Source organism: Lipophrys pholis (genome assembly GCF_963383615.2).
Source record: "Lipophrys pholis genome assembly, chromosome: 2".
NCBI classification, from domain to species: Eukaryota; Metazoa; Chordata; class Actinopteri; order Blenniiformes; family Blenniidae; genus Lipophrys; species Lipophrys pholis.
Genome location: NC_137636.1, coordinates 29,756,762 through 29,776,357, shown reverse-complemented (window position 1 = coordinate 29,776,357; position 19,596 = coordinate 29,756,762). Strand labels below are relative to the sequence as shown.

The following is a 19,596-nucleotide window of genomic DNA, read 5'->3' as shown; positions in this document are numbered from 1 at the left end:
CCATTCTGTTCCCCGGCTCTGCGAGGGATCACCGCGAGTGTGTCAGTTAGAGGAGATGGCAGCATGTATCAGTGCATGAAATAAAGCTCCTGCTCCAAAGTGACAGGCCCTGGATATTGTTGGCAAATGGATGTTAAATTCACTCTGCAACCACCAACAGCAGTCCCGGCTATGAAAAATTAACTGTACTCTGGCTAAAGGGAAGGGAAATTGCTTTGCTAGATATACCACAAAATCCTGTTTGTGAGCTATCCATCTGTCAGATCTCTTCGCGGAAAAAGTCCCTCAGCTCTCTCTATTAAAGAGTCCGCGCTCGTGTGCTGTTCAGAGTAATCCGGTATGAGAGCGGAAACAAAGACATGTCAAAGGCAGTTAGAAAGAATCCTAAATCTATGCCATAGATTACAAGTTAGTGAAGCAGCCTGGCTCCAAGGGCCACAGAAGACACGGAGGTGTTAGGCGTACAGCAACCACCAGAGGGCAGCAATTTTCATAAATAAATCATTGTACCTCTTTATCAGACAAACAAATGAAGAAATAGATTGAATCAGTCCTAGAACTCAAGGAAAGGTTGGATTCTGGACAAAAAGATTGAAGAAGCAGATAATTGCAGCTGATGTGTCATTTGAAGAGACATATCAATTCAACCTCAATCAAAATAAAACTTAAAAGCCCTAAAATATACACACTGATATATTTTACAGCTACAAGGTTATGGGTTATGATAAAATAAATGCTGTGAATAAATGTCCACCAGCCATGTGATCTATCAGTGGATCACTTAAAAAATATCCTGAGAGTTTGTTTAGTTTATGCATGGCTATAATAAAGTCAACACATAATGTTATGGTCTTGTTCAGTTTTCCAAAAATGCTTTTATTTTCATTAATATATGAGCTACAATGATTATTTAGATGACTTCCCTGAAAGATAAACCCAAAAGAAAGTAAAGCCTGAAGAATGACGTGTGGGACATGCCTGGGTCTGTCAGGAAGGCTTGTTTTCCAATCCTGCCACCAGATGTCAACATATCACTTTAAATAAGCCCTGGCCTTTCTGCAGCTAGGGGTCGCAGTGTTCCCACACTGTGTTTACTGACAGCCTTGTGTCAGTGAGATTCAGAAAGCCACCACCTTCTAGAAATCCAAGCCTCCTGAGCAAAAAGTGGTGCTACAACAGATGTGTCTGGATCTCAGTCTGACTTTAAAACAATGCTGTACCTGCAGGGTGGACTTTATCTGCCAAATGGAGGAGAAAAGAAAGGCAGCTCATCCAAAGGGTGGAGCAGAGAAATAAACAGAAATGCAGGAAACACATGACATTTCAACAAACAATAAAGCAAACTCTTGTGTGCGGATTCACAAAGCAAATACTCAGGTTAATTCTGTCATTTATGAATTATGACCAAAATCCACTCTGAAAGTGATGTAGTCACACATCAAAAATACATAAGATTTGTAAATTGGATTAAACTGTATATATAAATTCAACTTTGAGCATCCATTACAGATACCAGGATGCAGAAGAGAACAGTTTTACATGACTGAAAGATAAAAACTAATACAAAAAGCAAAGGATGATGCTGGAGATCTGTGTGGATGATTTACTATCTTCTTTTGCATTTACATATTGTTACTGTCACATCATACAATATTCACATTTACCCATTGATAACTCCTTTCAAACAGTCATTATCTTTCTCGATGCATTTTTAACATATAGTGAACACTCATATAAATGTAACATCAATCACAGAATCAATGGATCTTATCAAAGTATTTTCTTACTATCCCTCTTTCACATTCCAGGAACACATTATTGCTGTTCAAGTATTTTCAAGTATATGAGGATCAGCACCTCTAAATCCGAGGCCATGGTTCTCGACCGGAAAAAGGTGGCTAGCCCCCTTCAGGTCGGTGGAGAGCCCTTGTCCCAAGTGGAGGAGTTCAAGTATCTCTGGGTCTTGTTCACCAGTGGGGGGAAGATGGAGCGTGAGATCGACAGGCGGATCGGTGCAGCGTCTGCAGTTATGCGGTCGCTGTATCGGTCCGTCGTGGTGAAGAAGGAGCTAAGCCAAAAGGCGAGGCTCTCGAGTTACCAGTCGATCTTCGTTCCTACCCTCACCTATGGTCATGAGCTTTGGGTCATAACCGAAAGAACGAGATCCCGGATACAAGGGGCTGAAATGAGTTTCCTCTGTAGAGTGGCTGGACGCACCCTTAGAGATAGGGTGAGGAGCTCAGTCACCAGGGAGGAGCTCGGAGTAGAGCCGCTGCTCCTCCGCATCCAGAGGAGCCAGCTGAGGTGGCTCAGGCATCTGTTTCGGATGCCCCATGGACGCCTCCCTCGGGGCAGACCTATGACACGCTGGAGAGACTATGTCTTTCGGCTGGCCTGGGAACGCCTTGGGGTCCCACCGGAAGAGCTGGAGGAAGTGTCTGGGGCGAGGGAAGTCTGGGCTTCCTTGTTTAGACTGCTGCCCCCGCGACCCGGCCCCGGATAAGCGGAAGAAAATGGATGGATGGATGTTCAAGTATTTACAGTCATTTATACTTAAACGTCTTCGTCACAACAACTCACATATAAACATCAGCTTAATTGACAATTTAACTTACATACATTTTGACTCCTTGTTTTTAATCAACCAATAAATCCTCATGTATTTGAAATTGATATAAAAACTAAACCAAGGAGCACACCACACGCGTGGTACACAACGAATACACCTCCGACATTACTGCCTCATTTGTCTCCACGGTTCTCTCTCTCACACTAAAATCATTTACTTCACTATTAAATTATCACAACAAACCACACCACATGTATTTCAGAGTGGTGAATACCTGAAAGATAAAAGAAACAAAGGTTGATGCTGGAGGTCACAAGGGAACCACAGTCTCACAGTGCCTCCTACTGGCAGCAGCAGGACTGCAGATTCTGCTCACTCTGTAAATCTCGTTCATCGCATTGAATAAAACACATTTTAAAAGGGAAAAAATACACATTAGAATAAAATGATAGTAAAATGTGGGCACACGTTAGAGTAGAGGAAACATAGAACTGCCACAGTAAAGAAATATATTTCTTTATATTTCTTTAACGAAACGTCATCAACACACAATCGACGCCTCTTTCCCATTTGGGTGAGGTAATCCGCATGCTACGAGCAGATTTTTATCAAATGTAATTGTCTTTGGAGCAGCATATATACGATTGGTGCAGCCACCAGTGTGCAGGGACTGTCTGCAAATTGCAAACTGCTGCAACAGCAAAGACAGACATTGCAAACATACCTGCATTCACTGCAGTGTCACAACATCACTGGAGGATACACTGTAAGACACACACATATATATATATATATATATATATATATATATATATGCTTTTTCAATTGTGTGAAGTTCAAGGATTAAATGATTCAATGCGGCTTTGATGGCACTTCTCTTGATGTATGTAATATTATAGTTGATATAATACACAGTAAATAGTTCCACAGCACACCAGTTTGAGCAAATACATGACACTGTCTAATAATGAAACTTATAATCCACCACAGAGAGACTCAGGCCACCAATATACCAATAAAGTGTTCAGACCGCGACATGATGTCCTTACAAATGGGAGGAAATAAAAAGAAAATGCCACCTTCTTACAAGGTTTTAGTGTTAATTTACGGGGAGGTTCAAAATCATGAACAAGCATTTTTATATCCAACCACATAGTTGTAAGTCAGGAGACAAGTGAAATCTGCAGTGATGTTACTACTGACTTTCATTTTTGCAATGTCTCTCTTTGGAGCTGCAGTTTTGTCATTTGCACACGGTCCCCGCACACTGGTCGCACCTATCCGTATCAGTGCGCATCACGCGTGCATGTGATATGTGAACATTTACCACGTTCTAAAACTTATTCTCAAAAAGAAAAACCGAATCAGTGAGAAAAGCAGCCACATGTGCGCCACTCTGTTTGGTTTGCGGCTCCTCGCACTCCCCCGACCTGGAGACTGCGCACAAAGCGTCGGGCAATAAAGTGCCTGTGCAAGCAGAACTGGGAAAGTTCATAGAGTCGAGGAGGTGCAGGATGTCCCGTTAAGGAGGGGAACAAAAAAAAAAAAAATCCTGCAGAGGCGCAGAGGCAACCTGGAGTAGTGAGAGGACTGCAACCCGGAGCTTTCACTGCAACTGCAACTTCTCTTCTCAGGGGGAGAAAATGGACTTTCCGACGATATTCAGCAGTCGCCGGATTGTCCTCAAAGTCTTTTTGGTTCACTTTATAACTTTCCAAGCAACAAACGCTCGTCCTTCTCCCATTATCAGGTTTCCCGGAGACGACACTACCCCTAAAACAGACAAAGAAGTTGCTCTGGTAAGTTTCTTTCTTTTCTTTCCCCTCTTTCGTGAAAATATTTCGAAGTAGTGTCATCGAGATGTTACTTTTTGTTTTTTGTTTTTCAACTCCGCGACTTGTGAAAGCGCCAAAAACAATCACAGTTTATTGCACTTTCTCTAAATTAACCAGTGTTTATTACTTCTCTGCTTTTAGCAATACCTGAACAAGTTTTACGGATGCCCACAAGACAGATGTAACCTCGTGAAGCTCAAGGACACCTTGAAGCAAATGCAGAAGTTTTTTGGTCTGTCAGAAACTGGCGAGATCGATGCCGCGACTGTGGACATCATGAAAAAGCCCCGCTGTGGCGTTCCAGATGTGGCCAATTACAACTTCTTCCACAGGAAGCCCCAGTGGCAGAAGAACGACATCACCTACAGGTCAGATTATTCTCATTATTGCCAACATCTCTCTTGCGGATTATTACCCAGGAGGGGCAGATTTGGGTGCCAGTGGAGCCCGATTCCTCACTTGTGCTGAAATAAAGGAACCATTGAGGTTTTTAATGCAGCGTGGCCAAGAAAAAAAAACAAAAAAACACTATAATGAGGTATTTATTCTCATATAGTATGTTTGCCAGCCGAGATTCCACCTGCCCATAAATCAATCTTATTTCTTTTTTTTTTTTCATTTTTGAAGAGATTGAGACATACAACATACCCCCACCTGAACCCCCCCCCACACACACTCTCCCAACAGCCAGTCCACCCCACCCCACCCCCAACACCCCCGCAGTCTGAAGCACTTGCATCTTATGTCTTTGCTAACACCAGCATTCCTACACAGTATGTGCCAAGTCCTTTGTTTTCGTTCCGTTTGAGGTTTACAACCGTGTGGATTTAGTTTATTTATATCAGCAGTTCTTGTGTGCTCTGATCCTTCCAGCCCGTCTGCCCGCGTGTGTTCCCGCAGAAGACTGCAAGCCAAAGACAATAACAACTACGAGATCTTAGACTGTTTTTCCAGGAGAAACGACTGTGCAGACAGGCGTACAAGCGGGTTTTGTGGCTGAACATTGTTTCAGCAAAGGCTCTCACAGATGACAGCGGGAGCGTTATTGGCCTCGCCTCCTTTAAATCATCTTCAGTGGGGGGGAAAGATCTGCTGATGGGTCCAACACGCCTTGCAAAAATAAATAGATAAATGAATGAATAAATAAAATGGGGATTTTGAGAGAGCCGCCATAGCTTCAATGGACTTTGTCTGGTTTCGTCCCTGTTTTACAATCACACTCTCTAATCACTTTGCAGAATCCTGGGTTACTCTCCAGATCTGGACGAGGAAGTCATAAACAACGCTTTCTTCAGAGCCTTCAAAGTGTGGAGTGACGTCACACCCCTCTCGTTCACCCGCATCATGGATGGAGAGGCTGACATCATGATTAACTTTGGCCGCAATGGTATGTTCTGTGTCTTGGTGAACAAATATATGGATACCATATTTTACATCATCTAAATATTCTACATGTAATCACCAAATGTTGCTAAACTTAGAGAAAAAAGATTTGCAGCATTTGGCATCTTTGTCCTAAAACTATACCTTGATGTAAGATTCAACCATGTTTCGGAGAAAATATTTAAAATCCCCATATTGTTGAAAATAAGCTGCTTGTCCGTCTGTAAACAATATTAGTACCACCATTTATTGATAATGAACTTTACATTTTTTTTTCAAGGGATCTCAGAGTATGACATGTGGGAACAATGAAAATAGAAAGAAAAAAGTTCAAAATGATGAAGAAATAATGACTAACTAACTAAAAACTTCGATATAAAAACGGTATTTACAGAAGCCTGCCAAATTGTTTGCACTTCTTGGGTTGAAAGTGTTTTGTTTTTTTTGTTTTTTTTTAAGCTTTCGGTGCTTACAGGTCTGTAACTTTGTGATGTCACAACCTATCCATGTTAAATATGGATCTGGTTAACTTGGCACATTGAAATAAACTTGCTACTTCGTGTGTACGACTGGAGAAAACCTGTGGTTTTGTAAGAAAAAGAGGTCAGTCATTCAGGCCGTGACTGGAACTATACTCTGATTGTTTTTGGTATGTAAATCCACAAGCGGATCTTAAGTTTGCAAACAGACCGAAGTAGGCAGGTGAATGAGAGTTCACCAATGGTAAAGCGACATTACCGCACGTGTTTTTACCGTGAGTGTGCAGGCTATATTTCAGGAGCGTCTCATTTCGCAGTGGGGATTGTGGTCCTTCCAGAGGTCATTCCTGTCGTTCTTGCTCAAACACCAGTTTGATATTTACTCGCAGGGCCATAATATCATACTGTCTAGCCACAGTTGACCCCGTTGAGCAAGAATCCAGCAATTACAGTGGCAGCGCAAACAAAAGAAGGCCACTTGAGGAGAGGAAGAAGAAAAACAAACGTAACGTTCTTTTCGTCAGCTGTGGCTCTTTAATGAGCCTGTTGATGATGTGGTCAACAGAGCACGGAGATGGGTACCCCTTTGATGGCAAAGACGGCCTCCTGGCTCATGCGTTTGCCCCGGGGCCTGGAATTGGAGGAGATTCCCACTTTGATGATGATGAGCAGTGGACACTGGGAGAAGGCCAAGGTAACGAGAAAAATCAATGTGTTTCAAAAAAAAAAGTTCCAACTGTTAATGATTTGTCCTCATTTACTTAATCATACTTGGATTTTTCTCTCAATTTCAAACAAATGATGAGAAATATATTCTAGTGATTTGTCATAAAAAAGCATGTGAGCAGAGGTTTTTATTCACATTCACAAATCTGACTTTCAACTGTGTTGTTTTGGTCGTCTTAACTCGGCCTGAACTTGGTGGCGCTTGACGTGATAAACCACAGCCATCTGGAAAATGCATTTCTTCTTTTTTAAAGGATCTCTTTTGCACACATTTGCACATACTGACCCAGATAGTTTTTCTCCCAAGTATTTTCTATTATCCACACCCCTCTCTCTGGATTTCTAATCTTTAATGTAATTTTCTCATGCTGCAAAAACATTATGAGGCGAAGGCGTCTTAGACGGTGTCGCCATTCATTTGATATCTTCTGCAATATATTTTGATATCCAAGCTTTATTTCACATTTTTAAAAACTATATATTTATATTTTCTGTCCGTCACACCGTGGAGCTGGCCTTTTTTGTCCCGGGAATATTAAATTGAAGTCACACGCACAGTGTAACAAAAGAAAATCTTTAATATTCTGCAAAAATCGCAGAAACATCCTGAATGTGTGTCTCGATCTTTTTCATCAGTGGTGAAGGTGAAGTTCGGCAACGCTGATGGAGAGTTCTGTAAATTCCCCTTCTCCTTCATGGGCACTGAATACAACAGCTGCACCTCTCAGGGTCGCGACGACGGCTTCCTGTGGTGCTCCACCACTTACAATTTTGACGAGGATGGCAAATACGGCTTCTGCCCTCACGAGCGTAAGTTTGTTCAGTGGCTGTCTGATGTTTCCCCCCGCCATATTTTCTTTATTTTTTTAAAGCTATGATTTTCTTGACCTCAGCGGCAGTGTTACCGTGCCCTACTTACGACATCTTGAACCCAACACTGAGTACTTTGGCCAAACCGACGCAGTGTTTCAACACTGGCAGAGTCATACTACATATCAAATGATTTCTCGATTCAAAGCTGCTGGTTTTGGACAGGGAGAAAGTAGGTCTGATGGTATGCCAGGAAATTGCTGTTGTTGGGTTTTTTTTCTGTCTCTCTCTGTTTTTTTTGTTTGGATTGGATTATGGAACAGTTTTTTTTTTTTTTTCCAAGTTGCTGCCCCACTTAGAAACATGGGGCTTTGTCAAGCATTTTGTTTATCTGTGTTATATAGCTGTCAGTTGTACCAACATGATAACATGCCCATTACAGCAAACTGCCAAAGTACACATGTACTAAGTTGTTTTATATGATGTGAACACTCCTAAGTTCTGTTTGTACTGTTTGTCCCATTTCACAACTTCTCTCATTGTGCATCTCATTTTGAAGCAATATGGATCAATTGTTGTTTTTCCTTCCGAATAACACTTTATGCTTCCGCAGTGCTGTTCACCCTGGGAGGAAATGCAGAAGGTGCTCCGTGTAAATTCCCCTTCACATTCCAAGGGGACAAGTATGACAGTTGCACCACTCAAGGCAGGGATGACGGTTACCGCTGGTGCGCCACCACCGAAGACTACGACCAGGACACGTCCTACGGCTTCTGCCCCGAAACCGGTAGGTGGTTCAACGTAGCTGCTTGCTCCGTCCTCAGCTCAGTATTTTCCTGGCTGTGTTTATTTTTGATGTGCAGCATATGGTGCCACGAAATATGCTGATCTCCAGGAATTCTCCAGCTGGGCTTTTCAGTCCTGCTTGTGGTCGGCTGAAAGTATTTTAATGTGCATCGATGGGTAATATTTTCCGTTCAGTCGGTTGGACTATTTTTAAGGATGAGCTGGTCTCGTAAGGACAATATAGGCCGAGAAGAACTGTCTGGGCTTGATTCGGTTTTCGTTAATAGGAATGTGGTTTTAGGACCTTTTGAGTGTGCTGAATAAGACTTTGTTCAAGGGGAAAAAAATAGAAACAGCACAAAACCTATCATGCCAGATTGAAATGATCGCCCTTTGAAAGAAAATCAATTTGGACGGGTGCTCTTTTGGTTTTGTGCCTAGTGGATTAGTTATTGATGTTTTGCGCCCCCGTGCCAGCTGCTTTCATGATGCTGCTTTCAACATCATCTGCACTCATTTCACAACGCAATCCAAACCAAACTTTTCTGGAGAAACCTTTTGGCACAGGAAAACAGCTCACACAACAGGAAAGTAAACTTGGTTCACGGCTCTTTTTTCCCGACACCACGATTCTGCTTCTCTCGTTGTTCCCTCCAGCGATGTCCACCGTGGGGGGAAATGCAGAAGGAAGCCCGTGTGTCTTTCCTTTCACCTTCTTGGGAGACACCTATGACTCGTGCACGTCTTCTGGCCGCAGCGACGGAAAGATGTGGTGCGCTTCCACCAAGAGCTACGACGATGACCGCAAATGGGGTTTCTGTCCCGACCAGGGTAGGAAGTCTGATATATTTGTGGCCAGGTTTTGAGCTCAGAATGACAAGACTATGAGCTATTTTATCTTTTGATCCCAGTTCACTTGTGACATGCTGGAAAATAAAGAAAAAGGTCGGATGAGTTTAAATATCTGCCCGTTACCCATTTACTCATCACTAGGCTACAGTTTGTTCCTGGTGGCGGCCCATGAGTTCGGCCATGCCCTTGGTCTGGAGCATTCTCAGGACCCCGGGGCATTGATGGCCCCCATCTACACTTTCACCAAAGACTTCAGACTTCCTCATGATGACATCCAAGGCATCCAGGAGCTCTATGGTGAGAAGCGATGCAAAACGGGACTCAATGCTCAAATAAGTCAGAAGAGAGCTGTTGTACCATAAGTGTGTTATTAATCCGTCATTGAGATAAAAAATGTGGTAAATGTTCACAACAGGCGCGTCAACAGACAAGCCCCTGTCTCCGACACAAGGCCCCGTCACTCCAATGGACATCTGCACCAAGCCTGTTGTCTTCGATGCTGTCGCACAAATCCGAGGGGAGACCTTCTTCTTCAAAGACAGGTAATCGTTTCAAACTCTGAATCCTAATTTTGTTTTCCCAGGGCTTCAGTCAAGGCAGATTAGGAACAAATGATGAGGAGGGAACCAATAATCCAACCAAAAGCTGTGGTTGTTTGATTAAGCAGCACTGGCGATGATATCACTTGCTTTTTATGTTTATGTTAGACTCGCTTGAACTTCCACAGTCTGGATGAACTTCCCGTTTTTGGATTTACGCGAAAGATGACAAACAACAGCCTACTTCTGGCTTCTTGTGTAACTCAAACAAGGTCGATGTGCTTTATAAACGCAGCCTCATCAATAATGATCAGTTTGACGTGAGGTTTCTCGGTAATTATTGTTTCAGATGGCGCAGTCTTGCGCCACATGTAAATCGTGGCGACTTAAATGCTTGTTTTGTGATGTGGCAATTAGCAGGAAGGGAAACAAACTGTTGGGCTTCTCATGCACTCGCCACCAAAACAGTCATCACTTACGATCACAGTCTGTAGGACTCTTATCCACAGGCGCCACTGAATCCAAAGTTTTGTAAGCTGAGTGTGTGTCTGCTGCCCAACCCTGTGTAGAAGAGGAGGATTCATGAAGTGCTGTGGTTTATTCAACAGCCTTTGTGACTCAGTGTACCGTTCTGTATAGAAGATTGAACATTTTCCTCACAGCAGCTGGGTTCGGTTATGGACAGATTAGCCCTTGAAATAAGGTGGAAGAGGAACAGATAGAAAACATAAATAATGTTCTTGCTGTGCTGAAACGCTTTTTTTCCCTATTTGTTTTGTATTGATTTCGGGGTTAAGAGAGTTGTATAACTGTCGTGGCAATTTTCAGAAACAGGTCCAAAACAAACAAGCCAGCAGACCGCTGCACTGAAGAGTCGAGTCTTTCCATCAGTTTGGTTTTACTTGACAAGAACCTCGAGTTACAAACTGAGAAAAACAAGTCCCAGGCTTGCCCACAAATCTTGCTTTAATGCAGATTTACTTTTGCCTTTGCTGCGGCTCCCAGAGAAATTGCTCTGCCCACCATGAAACTTTGACCACTATGTTGAGAACGCAGCGAGACTTGAAACCGGAGTGCTTTCAGTATGCTTGCTGGAGTAAGATTGAGGCTGAAACGGAAAGATGAACATGAATCATCGTGATAATTCCTGATCATTTGAGCTGGTACACAAGTGCAAACATGCCATCTAAATGATTGGGTGTTAGCAGCTTTAATAATCATTCTATTCCTTGAAGATAAAACCTGTTTGTCCTCATTTGTATCTCCTGGACAGAGGTTCGACCACATTACATCTCTCCCAGCCCTTCCTGGTGGAATTATTGACTTCCTAGTACTTATTACAATATGAGACATTGTTGTTCAAGTCCATTAACGGCAGCCAGGCAATAAAAACACAACATTACTCAAGCTTGTTCGATAATTTCGATTTTTAATATCTATCAAGTCTTTATATACATTCTGTATCTGTCAAAACTGTTAAAATCATGGTTTAGAATGGTTGTACTAGTACACTCACAATAATGTTGCATGTTTTGAAGAAACTATTTATAGTTTTAATCTCCACCTATTTCCTTTCATCTTGGTTTCTTCACAAAACTTCAAAAGAAAACTTGTGCCGTAAATGATTTTTCACCTGAAACTTTTTGAAACTCCAGAGCCACAGTACTGAGTAAATGACTATATTGTGTCATAAATAACAGCACATACATTGATTTCTTTTTTCTTTAATTTACCAACACGAGCAGAAGCTTTGCTTGTGTCTGCGAGTAGCCGTACAGCCGCGGTCTCCATTTTGAAATGTATGTGCCACGAATTGTAAGATGCCGTGTGAAAGATGTGGTAGAAGTCTTGGAAGAGAGTTGATCTGAAGTTGAGGGAAAGAAAATGAAGACAGGACTTTTTCTCAAGGCAGCGGAGTCCATACGAAATACAGTGTATCCCACCAAAGTCTGAGATTAGTCAAGTGTCAGTACAGACTTGTTGATCTGACTAAACGAGTTACCCGAAGGCCATGTTGGCTTTGTATGCAGCAGTGCACCGGGACAAGCCGAGTTTGAAAGCTTCACACAAAGGCTGGTGCCCTCTGGGCTCGAGGCTAAAGCTTTCTTTACTCCCTCATTGTAAAAGTGGAATCTGGCTTTCTCCTGCCTCAGCATATTTATGATGTAGGACAAATCTTGACATGATGCAATGAGTAATGCTTGCAGCGCCCCCTTAGCTCAGCACAAAAGTGTGTCTGTCTGTCTGGAGGCTTAAGGAGAATGCAATTATATAGTCTGTCTTATCGAAAGAGTTTGGCAAACATACTGATTAAATTCTTTGCAAGTAACATTTTCTCATGTGCTCGTTTCCACACACGTATATCTAAAGAAGTTGACAAAATAAAGGAAATTTTCTATATATATATTGAACTTTTTAAAATGATTTCTCATAGAATATTAAAAGGGAACACACATGCAAGGGAGAGGCATTTGTTTTCAGCAGCATCAAGCAAGAACAGTTATGTTGTGGGTGTACCTTTGCTTGGACTGCACCCTCCTCCATACTGGATCTTGTGATCAGCATGTTTGAATTGGCACAAGCTTAATGCTGGATCTGAGCAGTCGAGGGTTAAAAACTCGCTGGGGTTGAACCATCAAATGTCCGGTTGCATCAATAACCATAATACAAACGTAGTTGAGATCCCTGATATCTGGCTTTTTATATTAAAGTAACAAGAATGCCTATTTTTTTTCAGGAACTCGTTTTCCATCCTGAGCCTAATCTTTAAAGCAGGAAGTGAGTGAGAGGGGAAATATTTTCACACCAAGTTAAAAAGCAATCGATGTTTAAAAAGAATTGGAAGCAGAGACATTTCCACCTATCAATTTTAAAACCCATAGTTAAGAATTATACATCAGAGCAGAGTTTAATATTGTTACTCACAGCTTTGATTGATGTCAGGACGACTCGAGGGTAATTACCTCCTCCGAGGTAAGATGAGATGTGAGATGATATATGAACATGCGTTATCGGAATAATCATCTACTTGGATGGCTACAAAGTTTAAACAACACTTTTAGCACTACAAATACCCGGTAAATGGTTTAGAATTGAAAGTTTGGAGTCTTGTGCATTATAATGAATAAAAAAGGAAGCGGTAAGACAGTGAACACAAAAACAATCAAGTACTTGTGTAAATATCTTGTTACATCCTGCAAGTCTGTTCTTTTTGTCTGTAGGCATATTGTTCCAGCTTTTTATTGAAACTATACAGGAAATTAGGACACAGGGAGAAAATGATAAAGTTCAAGCTCTTCATACAGACAGCAAACCCTCTGGATATTGTTGGTGCAGGACATGAACTCTGTAAACCACAGCCGAAAAATAAAACTCCTAGATCATTAGTTCAGACAGGAATATGTCACATCCTTACATTTAAGCATGTCTCGCATGCCCTTCGTGATTGTTAGTAAGGTTTTATGCTCATCTTCATTTTACCATTCTGATAAGTCATCTTTGCCAGTGGCAGATAATTTCCTTTCTTAGAAATAGGTCAGTGGAAAAGATTTTCTGAAGAAGCTGCTGTTGTTGTGCAGATGTGTATTGGAAATCCAGGCGTGATGGGTCTTGTTCCACTGGCGTCTGCAGCCTTTAGTCCTAACGAGAACCAGATGCTCATGAATCAGGCCTTTGTGGACGACTCGACCAGTGGAGCATTTGCGCTTCCCACCCCCCTTCCTTCCCACCCCACTCAAACACACATACACACTCTCTCTCTCTCTCTCTTTCTCTTTCTCTCGCTCTATATACGCACCACCCCCCTCCGTCCCTCTTTCACTCTTTCCCGTTCCATCCCCACATCTTCAACAATGCTCACCCACTTTGTTCTCTGTCTGCCAGGTTCCTGTTCAGGTCAGTCAACTTCAGAAATAAGCCCAACGGCCCCATGCTGGTGGCCACATACTGGCCGGACCTGCCCGCCAAGATCGACGCTGCCTACGAAAACCCAGTGGAGGAGAAAACCGTCTTCTTCGCAGGTATCCTGCAGGAAATGATAAACTGTGAAGAAACGGCCTATTTAGATCCATCTGAAAATCAATTTATCACCCGTGTGATGATGTGTTTATCAGACAAATGGGGCACGACCACTGCGAGTGATTGATAAAAGCAGTAGGTGTCTCCATGTCAGTGACCATCCTGATGACTTGGAACTTGGAACATTAGGAGAAGCAGGAATGTTGGCCGAGCTCTCCAGTGTGCGGTGCGCACTTAAGATATTCCACCGAAGTTATTTGTGGTTTTATTAATATGACAGTTTGCCTGAGTACTGATGGGATCTACATAACACACGCACCAGCTCTGAATACTTTGAGGTTTTTTTCGAGATGATCTCACTCAAATGTGGTCGGTAGATTTTTCAGGAGCAAAGGATAAATCCCTGATTTGACTGTTAAAGTAGTTAGCTCTCATTTCTGAACGTATTCCCCTGTGTTTTTTTTCTTTTTCTCCAAGGCAATGAGGTGTGGGTTTACAAAGCTGATGAGCTGGAGAAAGGCTATCCAAAGAGGCTCTCCAGTTTGGAACTCCCCACTGACGTGCAGAAAATTGACGCTGCCTTCAACTTCAGGAAGAACAGGAAGACTTACTTCTTTTCTGGGGACAAATTCTGGAGGTAAAGATGAGGAAGAGCTTATGCCACTCTACGCGAACCTCAAACCACTGCCTGACTCAGCCCAAGCTTTGTAGCTGATGTCATCACCTTTTCTGAGCTGCATCTGGATCAAATTAAAGTGTTGACCTAAATTGCACTGTAGAGAGAAACAGCTCTGTTGGTCGGTGCTCAACAGTTGATTATGTTGTCATCTAACTGCTTTATATCCACAGAAATGTTTGAGTGTCTATGTCAGAACCATAGTTATGAATTTCACTGTATTGTATGTGAACAGATATGATGAAGAGACGAAGAGTATGGATTCTGGATTCCCCAAACTCATCGCTGAATCCTGGAATGGCATTCCAGACGACATAGACTCAGCCTTCAATCTGAATGACAGTGGTAAAAAACACATCTTCCTATTCACATATTCATTAATTAGTTATTTTAATCAAAATACACATGGTCACATTATTTCCTCTTAACTTTTCACTCTCTAAGAGTGTATAACCTTTTGTTAGACTCCGGGTTTGTGCAGAATGGACGGTTGAATAATGATGCCGCCACTATTCGGGTCAGTGCAGCACTAATAAACCCTGCAGCAACTGCAGCATGATATTAGATGTGACCAGTGGCCCTTCTAACAATGCTTATATTTCTAACAGACTCACCGAAGCTTTGACTCTAAACAATATGCAACAAGTCTATTTTTGATTAAAGATTGGGACAGACATCAAATTTGTAAACTCTTTTAAAACACATCTCATGTTCAGGATGTGTCTTATTTTGATTCATTTATACCCTGTTTACATGTTAACATTCTGCTGGAAATGGTATAGTTTTTCCATTTTTTGTTTTGATCAGCACACAAATAAGCCTGCAAGGTAAGAAAACACTATAGTTTCCATGCCTGGCCACTAGTTGGCCATGCATCCTGCAGGCAGACCAAAGTCATCCATTCAATGGTGTATTCAATGCACATTTTGTTGAAGAGGCTGTGTTAAAGGACTGAACAGCACAAGCAGTCCTGTTGTTATTGATGACAATCTACTTGTACAAAAAAACGGGCCGTAACTGTCGTGTGCATGCGCCAGCACTTCACTTTTGAGAAAACATCAAGGCTTTCAGCACAGACAAAGGTAGAGACTGGAGGTTTTCAGAAAATAGAATCATTCTCAGAGACTTGACACTACAGTTCCTTTGTATACTGAGTAATAATGCTGATGGTAATAAAATACATAATTGATATACTCATATTTTAATGCTACAATTTTTTAAAATTTACAGTTTAGGCTGACTGAGACACTGATATCTAAATATAGAAAAGAATTTTAACAGTCCATCCAAATGTGTCTGGGGATTTCACCACACTGGGGACAGTCAATGAGAAAACACAGAATCCACAACATCTTGTGGTCTTGTAACCATTAGGTTTATCAGAAATCCCCATCGAGTTGCTGTTAAAACTTTGCAGGCTGGACAAGATCGATAGACAGACAGATAGATAAATAGACAGATAAACAAGACTGACGGCTCGGCTTTAGACTGCAATACGCCAGACACTCTTAAAAGGCTTTAAAACACTTTGCAGGACTAAACAGATCGTCGTCACTGCTTTGAATATAAATCAACGAGACAATATAGCTGAAGGCATCCTGGTCCTAACCCTTGGATTGTGTTGTTTTTTATGGCGTTTCTGTTGTTCGACTTAAACACTGCTGTTTTTATGTGCTAGTTTACTGTCTGCTGAGTGGCATTCCTTCTGGTAAGACTGTAGGAAAATCCAGTCAGCTCTATCAGTGAGTCTGGCACTTTGCCTGTCTCAGTAAAATTAGTTAAAAAGAAAAAAAAAGCCAGCAAGCGAAAATAACGTCTAGCCAGAAATGAAGCGATTAGAGGAGCTGACTACACAAAGAATGTAAGGAAGTGAAACAAACCAGAAGGAGTACTTTTAAAGTTAAACACATTCATTGGCGGAGTACTGGCTTGGTGTTGCTGGCATGACGATATAATGTGTTTTGAGTGAATCAGACATGATGGTTTATCTTCACTTGGCCTGCTGGTAGGAATTGCCAAGCAACTCCCACAGAGCAACTCCCTCCTGCGAGAAGTAAATAAGGGTACATTTTCAGGCTGTAAATGTCTGTCAGTGTGAGTATCCTTGAGGTTGGTTATGCAGATTTATGCCTGTGGCAAGCTACCAGGGATTTTTCCATTACTGCTCTCCTGACATGCACGCGGTACTGTAAGCACCTCAGAGCCCCCTTTCCCCACACTGTGAACAAACACATTTTTATAAAGCAAGTCTGTGACCCTCAACAGTGGTACTGCTGTATGCTTCCTTATTAGCATAATTCAGAGAGAGATAGCTTGACTTTGGCTTCAGCAGAGCCTAATTGGATACTGTAATTCACGTCAACGTGATCGACACCGAACATACTGCCCACGTCCGTCAACCGAAGCTCTGTCGAGTACAGAATGGTATTTCTCAGCCAAGGAGATGATTTCAAATGTGTATATTTCCGCTTGTCTTTTCACAGATTACAGCTACTTCTTCAAAGGCAGCCACTATTTCAAACTAGAAGACAGCAGCTTGAAGATTGTCGAGCTCGGTGAAATCAAAACGAAGTGGCTGGGTTGTTGAGCGCTTCCAAAACCTCTCTCAACTGGCTACTTCCTGGAACGACGGCCTCTCTCTTCACGAGGACACTGTGTTAGCATTGCACACAACTTGAGGCTGCCACAGGGCACACTGTTTTAAGATTTTTTTTTTTAATTTTTCCTGGCAACTCTGTGCGCTTCTGTGGGACACGTGTCTCTGCAGCCTGTATAACCCTCCTCCAGCTTTGTACACCTACTCAGGCTGAACATACGCAACTGGATAATTGCTTCATTTCTGTGTGGCTTTGAAATTCTATAAAGCAGATGCTGATTTTTTTTATTATTATTTTTTTTTTACATTATGTAGCCCCACTTTAATTGTTTTAGAAGTGTTTTTTTCTTTTTCTTTTTCTGTGTTTATGTTTTTGATGAATCAGACATCAGGTATGTCCGCACTGCATTGAACGCAGTGCTATACTGTGCTGTGAGATGTTGCCGTATTGTGCAAATTTTGAATCAGAAAAGCTGAGCAATTCATGTTGGCTTGGAAAAAAATTCTCTGTTGAGTGAATGAAGTGCAGTTTTATAAATGTTTCAAGTCTAATTAATTTTCTCGATGTTGTGCAATACATTTGAAAAGAATGAATTTGCACAATGTGACCGAAAATGGTGCTTTTAGAGATTGCTTTTTTTTGTTTTGTTTTGCATAGTCCTATTTTTTATATAATCTGTGTAACTATGTCTGACGAGATGGCCTAATATCCTCTGGATGTCAGAAAGTTGTACCCGCAGGCACACATTATTCTTAATTTGTTAGCACTTTTGTATAGGACTATATACGGGAACTGCGCAATATGGAGACCAAATTATTTCCATGGCAACTCCATGTTGCATGTCCCCTTTCCTTATGGTACAGAAAGATTAATGGCACAGGTTGCCTCTAGAGGCTTTATACGTACGCTGCATGATGGAATCATGACAAGGCTACCACACTAGTATTGTTTATTGTAACCTTTTTTTTTTTAAATATATATATTTTTTTTCTGTTTTTTGTTTTTAACAGTGTAGTCATTGTGTTGTGTGGTTTTTAATGCTTGTGCACTTTGTTACTGTCATCAATAAAAATGTTCAATATAAACGGTCTTGTCATAATTTACAGATGTGATTATTGACGACAGGCTTTTTAACACCAGTCATGTGATCTTTCCAAATAAAACAGTAAATATGTGATGAAAGAGGAGCTCCGCTTGTTCACTTAAGTGAAATATTGACAATCCTGGTCCTGGAGGTCACAGTTCTGCATGTTTGTAATGACTTCCTGCTTCAACACCCACGGATTGAAGCTCTGCAAGAAGCCTGAAAACAAGTTAAAGTTGGGTGTAGTTGGGGGTTCTTCAGTGAAAACATCTACAAAGTCAACATTTTTTTGAACCCCTCTACCCAGCTGTGACTTCATAATGTGTCAGATGATTTAGTAGTTGAGGTCTGAAAAACGCGTTTTTACTTTAATTGGAGGACCATGTTGCTTTATGTGTAAAGTGTTTTTGGGGCATTCATCTGGACAACATCTGGATTTCAGCAAAAGTTGCCACCATGCATATAAAGCTGGCTGGACTGTACTTTTCTGGTAGAGCCCAGAGGATGCTGCACATAGGAATTTCAGTGTAATTTGAATTTATTGTACCAAAGGGTGCTTGGCAACCTAATTTTCATCAATTATAACAGAGCTAGAGCCTGAAGTAGTTGGTTTGCCCCTCTGTTTATGCAGGGTCTGCTTATTATTAATATTTTTTTGAATGACTGGGTTTTCATATCATTTGTGGATACAGTAATGAATTGTGTTCAGCGATGGTTTTCAGAAGTGCTCAGTGATTTCCACCAAATACTGTAGGTCGGCAACATTTTCACCCAAACAAGCTCTCTTCTGATGCCTCCTACTAAATGAAGCTTGCAAAACATAGTTAACCTTAAGATGACACAGCTCATAAAATTGAATACAGAACTTTGTTATGCACGCCTAAACTGTTAGTTGTTTTCATCAATGAATCTGAACAAATTAAATTACAATTTTTGCTGTTAAGCTCTCTCATCATTATTTTGAAGGTTGTTGCTTATTTCTTTCCACACGTCAGATAAAACAGAATCGTTGGATAAATATTAAACGAATATTCTTCTGGATTAGCCATGGTTGAGTTTCCAATGGCTGCTGGGGTCACTCAACATAAATCACTGGCAGTGAACAGCACCAACAGAGTAGAATATGACACACACCTTATAGATGGAATATAAGAAGATATTCCAATTAAGTATCCCCCCATCAGTCACCTCAAACTGTAAGATGAGAGTCACTTTAAAGGCAATATACTCAAAAATGAAACAG

The 19,596-nt window shown here is 41.5% G+C and overlaps 1 protein-coding gene across 1 annotated transcript; it reads left to right on the top strand.

Moving 5' to 3' along the window:
• The first annotated feature begins 3,935 nt into the window (after positions 1-3,935).
• On the top strand, positions 3,936-18,448 carry mmp2 (matrix metallopeptidase 2). Its single transcript, XM_080493483.1, has 13 exons — positions 3,936-4,368; positions 4,546-4,772; positions 5,643-5,791; positions 6,832-6,960; positions 7,629-7,802; positions 8,416-8,589; positions 9,246-9,419; positions 9,582-9,737; positions 9,856-9,982; positions 13,862-13,998; positions 14,474-14,633; positions 14,908-15,017; positions 17,156-18,448. Exons 1-13 carry the CDS (start codon positions 4,213-4,215, stop codon positions 17,257-17,259), a joined length of 1,977 nt encoding a protein of 658 aa, XP_080349609.1. The 5' UTR covers positions 3,936-4,212; the 3' UTR covers positions 17,260-18,448.
• Positions 18,449-19,596: the final 1,148 nt, after the last annotated feature.